The following is a 10,789-nucleotide window of genomic DNA, read 5'->3' on the forward strand; positions in this document are numbered from 1 at the left end:
TAATGTATTGTCGATACAAGAAGCCTGTCATTCCTCGCAGAGTTGCCGTTGTCCCGAAACGTACACATACTAGAAAAAACCGGTCTGGAGGGGAGAGGATGGGTATTACTGATTTTCAACCAGTTGCGCCGTACTGGCAACAATATAGAAATAATGAGCATTTTAGGCAGCGACTGTAACACCTTAGAACCGAAGTAGAGGGGTCCGATTACCTGGCCACTTCAAGATAATGTTTCTTCCACTGTCACTCTCAGAGGTTTAACAAACAATTTAATGAATTCATTCGGAGCGCATTGTAATAGGATTAAATTAGTCTGGTTCGGTTAGATTTTGTACGATAATTGTAGCTCGGGGTGGAATTATCTAACCATATTGCAGTGGTTAGAATCGCCAATTAGCGGTCACGGCTTTATGCATGACTGGATACCCCTAATGAAGCAGCGAGCAATGTAAAACAAAATCATTTTTTTTCATTTTGGAATTGGATTCAGCAGGCCGTACATTACCGAGACCGTCTCTGCCGGCTGTCCGCAGCACTATTGACCTTCTCGTACGCTTTCTTGTTTGCGTTTTCGTGATGCGACATGGGATACATTGCTATACTGGTATCCATAGATATCAGACAATACTTATCTTCACGATATTTCAAGAAACTGGGTCTTTAAGGTAGAAGCCTACTCATATTGTTTCGCGAAAGTTAGTCATAAATGACATTGATATATTACGTAAAATCATGGAGCTATTGTCTCATGGCACCATGAAATAGCATTCTTCTGTGTGTTACAGTGACATATTTTGAGAAACTTGTCTAAAAATTTCACTTTTGCCACTTTGTAAAACCTTTTAAAGTACCCCATCATCACCCTTTTCTATTTTTTTCAGACTATGTCACCTATTAATTACTATTTAAGATATTACATATTTTCTCTGTCATAGTAACCAATGGTAAAAGCACTGTATTGCCACCAATTGAAAATGGCCACTGTTCACTAAAATACAATCATCATATTCTCGAAAATTGAACTGGTGACCCTAAACTTTTTTTAAGTCAATAACCTTATATTGCCCGGAAGTACAATTTATTGGAAAATGAATAAATTCTGGGTATTTGAAATCAATCACTTCTACTTTAACAAATTTCCGACGCAGCGTCAACTTGATTGTCACCATGGCGACAAGGCATAATAACAATGCACGTAGCCCTTAAAGTTATCTCACAAGTGAAGATCACAAGTGGATGGAGTGATTCTCATCGGAAGATAGCGAAAACAATTACTTATACTCAATGCACCCGGTCCGCAGTACACAACATCATACGTTGGCTCGAAACCTTCATCTTCATAGTGCAAAACCTCTATAACGTGACATCAAAACGCAGCGGAAAAGTGAAAACTGGGACACAACCCATAGGGCGAGGAGGAGAGTGTGTTTGGCTCAACTTTGGCGATGTTAGTGGACGGAAAATAAAACATCAATAATTGATATCATGATATCTTAATATGGTCGAAACTGCGAGTAAGAAGGAAAGGGAATACAGCCTCATGACCACTGTCAGTAATATCATCCAGTGACAACGTTCATATTCTTTTGGTGTCGTATTATGGCGTTTCATCTTAAATTTCTATGTTAATTTCCTGATTTTGCATTATAAATATATTGCCGGAAACTGAAGGCTGATTATTTTGAAAAGGAAAAGGCTTAAGTTGCACTTCAATGTCTGTCTAGTTTAGCTCTGTATCTTCGGACTTTTGTCTGGTTTTCGGGGGATATTCCATTGATTCGGCCGAGGTTCACCCTCCAAGTGGCTCGCGAATATTAATAATATTGCGGGAAATATTATTATATTCAATATGTATATATACAATAAACTTCTACATTGTCTTCAAGTGACAAGTTACTAGAAAGTGTCTGATTTAAATATCTATGAATATTCATAGGATACCCAATTGCAACGATACGATTCGGTTACATATCATCCTTCTAAAAATGAAACAGAACAAGACTGAATCTTTCATCAATTCTGGTCGGAAACGTGTTACTGTAATAAGTTTTCATAATTGTGTCCCATGAGTGTCCGGCATGAGTGTCCCATGAGTGTCCCATGAGTGTTCGGCATGAGTGTCCGACATGAGTGTCCGGCATATGCGAGGCATGAATATCATAAGTGGGTTTTGGTCGAACTGTATAATGCTAATTTGAGAATGATCTCGTTCCATCTATCATTTTGACATTTATTCCGGTACTATTATGTTCATGGTATGAACTGTTTATTTATCCGCACTCTGTCTTGCTGCAATTGCAAACAGCGTGTTTCAACAAAGTTCGGAACAATTTCGCCCAACTACACCACCGCTATGTACCCGACTTCGTGCGAGTCCGAAAAATGAAAACGGTGTAATCTCTTGGTTTGTAAATTTTGCATCTTTTATCACACGCTCCTCTTAACTATTCCATTCTGTGGGCATATTTCTTCAAGCTCTGATGGCATCGAATGAATTTAACACCAGAACACAAAAATGTTTTGTTTTAATGTTACGTTGCCGTTAATTACTTCGTATTAACCATATATACGTAACTAACGAGTCATGAAATATATGTAGTCTGTTATTTTTCAGAGCAATATTTATTCACTGCGCCCTCTTAGTTCGCAACCGTAGTTGAGACACCGAAGCGGTCTCTCTCTCACAGCGACGGCACCAATCATAGAAACATTTCAACTTAAGAAGAGCGCCAGCAAGCGGCAAAACAAAAGTTAAAAAACAGGAAAAGGTTGTATCAACCCCGAGAACTCACCATAAAAATGAGTCCATTTTAAAACTGATTGGTTTTCACTAAAATCCGTTACACAATTCTAAGGCCTAGTTATTCTAGTATGAAATTTAATAAAACAATTTTAAAAATGACATTCTTTGCAAAAAAAAGTTTTGTCAGAACATATATTATAACCATCTTCCTATTTGTGACCACAGTGCCGCCTGAATTTAGTGTCTGGCGTAGACTGGCGCAGTCGGGGCGATTAATTTGTTTTTGTAGTTTAAATAAAATTAAATAAATTGCGAAGTGGAGGTGTTAGCGCAAAATCCCTTGTAACTGCGAAAAATGATTTCGCGCTAACACCTCCATTTCGCGATTTTTTAAAAAATTTATTTAAACTACAAAAACAAATTAATCGCCCGACTGCGCCAGTCTATGTCTGGCGGAGTACTGTGACGAATCAGACAAACCTGACTAGACACTCAGAGCGGGAGAAACTTTGGTAGGTCAATGTTCTAGCTCTGTATTACTGTACTCTTTCTCCTTTGAGCGCGCCCTCTATGTGATATCATGTAAATTGGTATGCCAATTTACATCTCACGGTATCCCAACAGAGTTTTCTTGAAGAAGCCCTATTTCTAGGGCGAAACGTTGGAATAAACATCACAGAACTGACCAGGTGTATTGTCGTGACAATCCTTGTGTTATTTGCATGATATCCCATAGTAATCAGCGAAATGAACACGATATTAGACTTGCTTGCAGTCTGTTGCGATTCCGATAAAAAATTCTTGAAAAATAAATATAAATTGCGTAAACGAAGGGTGAACGCGAAAGTCATGTGACCGCGAAATCCCAACAGACATGCCATCAGTGTAAGCGCCCTCACATTACCGGCCAGATTCGGGCTTGTAAATTTGCATACACGTCATACGGTGGGTGGAGCAGCCGAGCCACGGATCATAACAATAAACCGGACATCGCACGCGCCTGTATTTACTTGTTACGCGCTATGTTACCATGTTGTCGACGCCAACAAAATTGAGTAAAACAACCATAGTTTCTCCGAGAACGCAAGAAATTATCTGCATTGTGTGCAGTCTTGGTATGTTAATTAGCCTGTCTTCTGATTGGTTGAAACATATTAGACATGTCAATTATTACAAGCCCAAATCTGGCCGGCAATGTGAGGGCGCTCACACTGATGGCAAGTCTGTTGGGATTTCGCGGTCACATGACTTTTGCGTTCACCCCTCGTTTTCGCAATTTATATTCATTTTTTAAAATTTCTCATCGGAATCGCAACAGACTACAAGCAAGTCTAACACGATATGGGAAATTGATATACGTACAGGCGTTGTATTGCAACTGAATGACTTGTGTAAAACAGATAAGAATAAATATGATAGATATTGACCTAGATTGAGGTCGATGTGAAGAAGTAATGTTCTAAAGTGGTCAGTGGTTTTTGACCGCAGTAATGTTTCCCCTTTTCAGAATTTTGTAGAATTAAGAGTTCACTTTTCAAGATTTTATGTTAATTCCCACATTTTTCAGGATAATGTAGTTGAACTTGGACTTGGCCACGAACCCTGCATAAGGCATTCTCTTCAGTCATTCTAAAATGCAAAATATTGCTGAGTAGTCTTTGTGTAGAACCTAAAACGTGACGTTCCAGGCCACCACCGCGCCTGTTTCGTCCAGTACACGCACAGAGACACACCCAACATTAGTTTTTTGTAGAATGCAAATTTCTATCAAATTGTGTAGACTTCGAATAGCTTCACGTGTGAGTATTGACATCGACGTCTGATGTCATCATTCCCATGATGCAAGAGACTAACAAATGATACCCTCAAACTAATATCATCTTCCCCTGCTAAAATTAATTTGTATGTTTCAATCAACTCATGTATTTAATATGTGAGGGATAATAATTAAGCATTTAATTACTTCTCACCCGAAAAGCACAAAATATTAAACGTAAATCCAGATCGAACATAGAGGGCGCTACCCACCACCTGTGGATGGAGCACAGAGAAACTACAAAATAATGGGCAATAACATTAATATTCTAATTTATCCATTTCTCTGATAAAATAGTTAACTCCTAAATATGTCCTGATAATCAGATATGCAATGCGATGTTCATAATTATACAACCAGTTAACGATATTTTGGATTATGGATTGGATTTTTATGAACGCATTTCTGAGTGTGCTGTGCATCGTCTACGGATTTTCTTTTTTAAAGTAAATTGTAAGCGAGACTTCCCTTCCATATCTCGTTCAGTCTGACCTGGTCTCGCACCGACGTGATCACCCCACCTTGGTCCTGTAACTCAGTCGGCAGCCTCAGGTACCGACATTTCTTTAGTTCTTTGACGTATTCTTGGATTCGTTCAGAATATGATTCATCACTTTCCCCGCCTTTTTTGTCGAGGTCAAAGGTGACGTTGCGGCCGGGGTCAAACCGCTGACGTCTGTGGTCTGATTTCTTCTTTCGTAGTTCACACCTCAACTCCTCCAGTTGTTGTAACGTCATTTCCGTTGACGTGAGTCTTCGTATAGGAACCCATTTTTTACGCTCGTTCGCTTTATCTTCATCTATAAGTTTTTGAACTTTGTCCAAGAATTCCGATTTTTTTCCTTCTAGCTCGGTGGACAACATAACATTTTCGTCAATAAGCGCCATGCGCTGTTCCTCCACAAGGCGGGAATAGCCGTCACTGATCGACATATCAGAGGTTAGCGACGAAGTCGTTCGCCGAGTGCCGGAAGTTGCCGATTGCGATCGGAGATTGTCGGTATTTAAATGCGAGTTGAAACCAAACGTGTCGGCAGTGACGATACCAGCTGAAGGAGACCAAGAGTTACCCTTAAAGTTTGGTAAAGACATTCGACTGCAGGAGGTGGAAGAACGCTGAGAGGAAAATGAACTGTTCACGCCGCTGGTTCGCGAAGTCCAACCTCCGTTCGTATCATTTCCCGTAACTTCCGCGCTTTCAGAATGGTGTGCCGTACGGCGATTCGTCGCCGGTGGTGACGGTGTGGGTGCTCGTATATTTTCGGAAAGACTGCTGCTAATTTTTCTTGCGCCACATAGCCCCGGCGTCGACAAATATCGTCTCGAATTTCCGAAACTAACCCGCGACGATGACGGTCCTTGAGATCGCTGTCCACTCGACGAAAACACGTTGTCTGAAGACGTAGTACTAAGGCGACTCTTTCGTGCCGACACGGAGTTGAACTCCTCTTCATTTATTTGCGCTATTTCATCATGCGTGAGGTGTGATTTGATTTTTGACACTCTATCTTTGAGTCTTTTAAACTGCACTCTAATGACCCGTTGGTCTATATCTAACAGCTTGAGGGAATAGTGCTGTTCCAATCCCAAGGCTTGGTATTGTTTACACAACATTTTTGCTTCTCTTAAATTGGTGGTAACTGCGGCAGTCTCTTTCACACTCCGTGGCATAGTCGTCGTCATCTGGAATAAATATCTGCTGTTCAGTTTTATTAAAATAGTCCCCAATCTTAATGCGCAGTTCAAGCCGTTGTAATGTGTGTCGTTAACTTGACGGAAACTGTAGGTACCTGATAAAAAAAAAAAAAACGAAATCCAGTTAGAGTGTTTTCATGTTGACAACCAACGCATTTGAGGATACGTTTATATAGAGTCATTCACGGAGAAGCAGTTCAAACTATACAATGGGCGGATACTTCTACAACCACCACGCACGTATATGACATAATTACTGATTCAAGTTGTGCGGGGGTTGATATGTTTCGACGCGATGAAATAGTGAAACACTAGTGCGCATGCGTTTTAAATAACCTGTACAAACAAGCAAGCGTGAGTATTTCTGTTTCTGTAGTTCATCGAACAAACACTACGCTCGCTGCCATGACAACATTACTTGTTTATTTTACGATAGATCATCTTATTTGTTTTTATCCACAATTGTATCTAGACTAGCATAATTATTTTAAAAATACACAAAGTTGTTCATATTGCCAGCCTATATGTAGCTTTGGCCAGTTGTTAGAAATAGTATGTTTCTTTTTGATTGGCTGTTCGCCTATCTCAATGAATGCAAAACGGGTGAGTGAGCTTTTTTTTAAATGAGGAAAACGGCGAATTGTTCTATTCCACGCTACACACCACCGCTTCACATTACAGTACAGTACGACATGCCGCAACGTCCTGTTCCATACGCGGCCTCAGTATGGGCATTTGTTTTTAAAATTTGGTTTTCCACCTCTGCCATGTCAGGTCAGATCGATGTGTTTAACATTTTTCTAAAAGGTTGAGTCAACAAATCGGATCGTGATTGGAAACTGATATGATCCGTCACTTACTGTGCCCTGCAAAACAAAACCCTACATTTCTATGTGTTTATAGCAATCTTGACACTGTACTGAATGATATTGTAACGATTTTTCATAGTATTACATAACTTGTGAATAGTAACATTTTTTCCTCGGATATCTACTAGTATTTAAGGTATATATACATACCTTAGCCCTAAAATTAAGTTACCGTTCGGGTTTTGATGATTTTTGCCGTACTTTAGATTTTCAAACAGGCACAAAATTACAGCGACTTTCACCGTCCCAAATTTGACACAATTACCGAAATCTGACTTTTTAAACAAAAATAGCATCACATCTAAATATAGATACATCAATAATTCTCTAGTAAAACACGATAAATTTGCTATTAGATTCATGTGAGCTAATACCTAAACACAATTTATAACCAAAGAACACTCATATTATTTTAGAATACTTATTAGTAAGAGAAATACCAAGGGAAATGAAACATGATATGTGTTTATAATGTACAATAGCACCCTCTATTGGCGTAACCGCGTAGCAACTCGTAGCGAGCCAGACAGTTGTGCTGTCAGCGTTGTTTGGCAGCTTTCTTCAGTTATTTCAGGCTGTAATCATAGTTTATTTCAATATTTTACATTTACTACTCAAATTGTGGGTGTAACACAGTTGGCGGAACACAAAACACGGCGTGCTATGTATATGGAAGCTATGTACTCTAAAGGGCGGCAGTCGTCGCGCCGCGTCCTGTTCGATATGGGACTCACAGCGACGTATACAACGCGTGTAAAATACATTGTGTATTTACATGAAATTCGATCACGCGCTGCGCGACGACCACCGCGCTTTAATTAAGTAGACATCTCGCTCACGTAAAACATCGCACAGTTTTAGCTTAGACAGTTTACCTCTCTTTCAAAGCAAACCGGATCGTAAAAATCAAGTTATTGTAAGTTTTTTTGTTCCTGCGAAATGTAGAATAATTCTAACAACTGGCACCATTCCACAAATAAGGTGATTACTTGAAAAGTCAATTAAAATTTACTTTAGTCAAATTTATAATGACTTTGGTGGTAATGTAGCCCGGATGTAGTAGTAATCATGGAATTATTAAGTGTTTCAAATACCTAATGTTCATTTGGTTGCACGTGACATTTGTAATTTGAATAAAATGGAAATGCGTACGCGTACGCTACATATACGCTATGCATGAATGAATGAATGAATGATCGACTTAATTTTTGTTTTTTCCGACTAAAAATAATTCCCCTTATTTTCGGGGACTCGCCTCCGTAATGATTAGACGTATATGTGGAAAGGGATAAGAACGCCGTCTTGGTTCGTCCAATTGTTTCCCTCCAGGCAGTTTTTTCATTAAAAATCAATATCATTAACGCGTTTGGTATACTCAAGTGTCAATATATGCAAAAGCTTCAGTACGTGGTGTTTCATCGTCTGTATAAAACATACTAAGTACATTACGCTGCAATCGCGGCAGCGTTTACCCATGTACAAACAAAAATATATGGCATTTGGGGGAGAATTTTAGATTTTTCTTCGATTAACGACAATATCATAACATCTAACAAAAATCAAAGTTGTTAACCGACAAAAGGAAATCGGCGACTGTTTGAATATTATATGAATTCCCCTGTTCTGTTTTATCGTGATAAATAACTCTGTTGAAGTTCATTAGAATTTCATTAGAAGTGGTGTTAGAGCAATAGCAAAATAACATTCGACGTAATCACGCCCATAAATGGCTGTCAGATTCACAAAATTCAATGAAATTTTGAATGCTGTTCGCGCAAAAAAGTTCCCGCCAATAAATGTTACCGAAGGCTAAAATAAGTGTTAGTTTGAAGGAAAATACACGGTTTTCTTATGTTATAGAGACGAGTAGATGCGGTCCTGTGAGTATTCATAATCTACTGCTGCAGCATGGGAATCTATACAAAGTACATTACTGTAAAGGGGTAATTATTCACCGGGTTTTAATTTTACTTATTTCGCTGACTGGAAAATGCGCTAAATTAAAACCCAGTGAATATGTAAAATTGAGCATAGAACACATTATTTAAATGATAAAATCGTAAATTCAAAACCCACTGAAATTTAGTCATTTTACAGTATGAGATAAAACAGAAATATTTGAACAAATTATTGATATTGCCCCTAAGGGTTAAGAATACTGTATTTTCATTGTGAGCGATGATCGAAAGAGATGTTCCGTCGGTAGTTAAGATGAATCTTCTTTTAGTGGCATTTTTAAATACATTAACACATATGAGCCCGTCAAATAAATGAAAATACCAATTTGTATAAAATAGGCGTAAGATACCCATAACGAACTTCGCGTGAATATGGTTCCTTCAAGTTCTAAAGGTACTAGGTTGAGTGTAGATCCATTATGGAGACCAGGGAAAACAGTCGCTGGCGTGTGCTCAGTGCCGTTATTCAGAAGACCGACGACAACTTATGACAAAGGCGGCATGCAGTCACTGAGAAATACACCGAATTGCCGGCAAAACATATGTAAAAGGCACAAATACATATACTCACACATAAACTGCACAGTAAAGTTTGAATACTGAGCTTCAGGATCGTTAAGTTTCCCTGCTCAATGGTGAATATAATCAAGTCTTCGGCTGACAGGAGAAGATAGGGAGGGGGGTAACGAAATACGATTTATCTACCTTAAGTAATTGTAATAGTACACGATTTGTTGAATTCTTTATTCTTATTTCTTGAGTCTAGATTAAATGGAGCTTCGGCTGGATGTAAATGGAGGAACAAACCATAGACTTTTTTTTAGATCCATGGCTATCGGACAATCGCGCAATGCGCAATGACAGCGATTTCGCACTACGAGTTATGTGCCTAGAATCGAAGTGTTGTGTTGGGGAAACTCGCTTCCTAGGTCAAGGTATGGTGTAATTAAACAGTATGAAAATCATCTCTTTGATTCATATATGGGCTAAGATGACGCTGCAGCCGAACCAGTTATTATTAATAGTATGATATTTAAAAAAACATAAAATTGAGATTCTTCGGGCAGATTAGACACAGTGAGACGATTTGTCATTTATTTTGACTGGGGTCCTTGACCTCAATGTGAGTCCTTACTGCACATTTAAAATATAGCCACTGAGTATTTATGAAGGAATTATTGTCACAAAAGCAAATGCTGGAAAATATTCTCAAAGTCATGCTGATTTCACCTCAAACCAGGAACATAAAAATATGGAAGCAATTCTCTGTCATTAATGGCAAGTTGAAAAATGCCATAAAATAAGAGAAATTAATTTACCTTACAATCTTAATATGAGCATTTTAACACACCACGATGTCTAATTTTTCTCACGTATTTGTGCATACACATTAAAAATATATACCAGTGCAGTTGAAATTAGTCCACGACTGTCTAACTCTGTCAAGATTAGATATAGTACTTGATTATCATTACATTTGTTTTCGCCCATATCTCATGGGTATTATTTTGCCGCATCACTGCGTTGCCGCTTGACCCCTAGCTAAAAATGACACTGTGAATGTGTCGATGTAATTTAACTGAATGATCAAGGCGAGTAGGGATGTGAGTCGACGACTAGGAAAACAGAGAAAATACACGTGATCTGTCGTTGACCTTTTTTCTCCGCGGTGACGAAACACTCGATGCCGACTCAATTTGACAGACC

General features: G+C 38.8%; 1 protein-coding gene across 2 annotated transcripts in view; it reads right to left on the reverse strand.

The window, feature by feature from the left end:
• Positions 1–4,669: 4,669 nt before the first annotated feature.
• Positions 4,670–10,789, reverse strand: part of LOC144346041 (uncharacterized) — a 22,262-nt gene continuing 16,142 nt past the window's right edge. For both annotated transcript variants that reach the window (XM_078007058.2, XM_078007057.2), the window contains exon 2: positions 4,670–6,350. In XM_078007058.2, coding sequence (XP_077863184.1) covers positions 5,002–6,243 — 1,242 coding nt within the window. In that variant the 5' untranslated portion in view covers positions 6,244–6,350 and the 3' untranslated portion in view covers positions 4,670–5,001. The remainder of the gene's footprint in view (positions 6,351–10,789) is intronic.

Source organism: Saccoglossus kowalevskii, chromosome 13, assembly GCF_978046115.1.
Source record: "Saccoglossus kowalevskii chromosome 13, keSacKowa6.1, whole genome shotgun sequence".
In the NCBI taxonomy this organism is placed as follows: domain Eukaryota; kingdom Metazoa; phylum Hemichordata; class Enteropneusta; family Harrimaniidae; genus Saccoglossus; species Saccoglossus kowalevskii.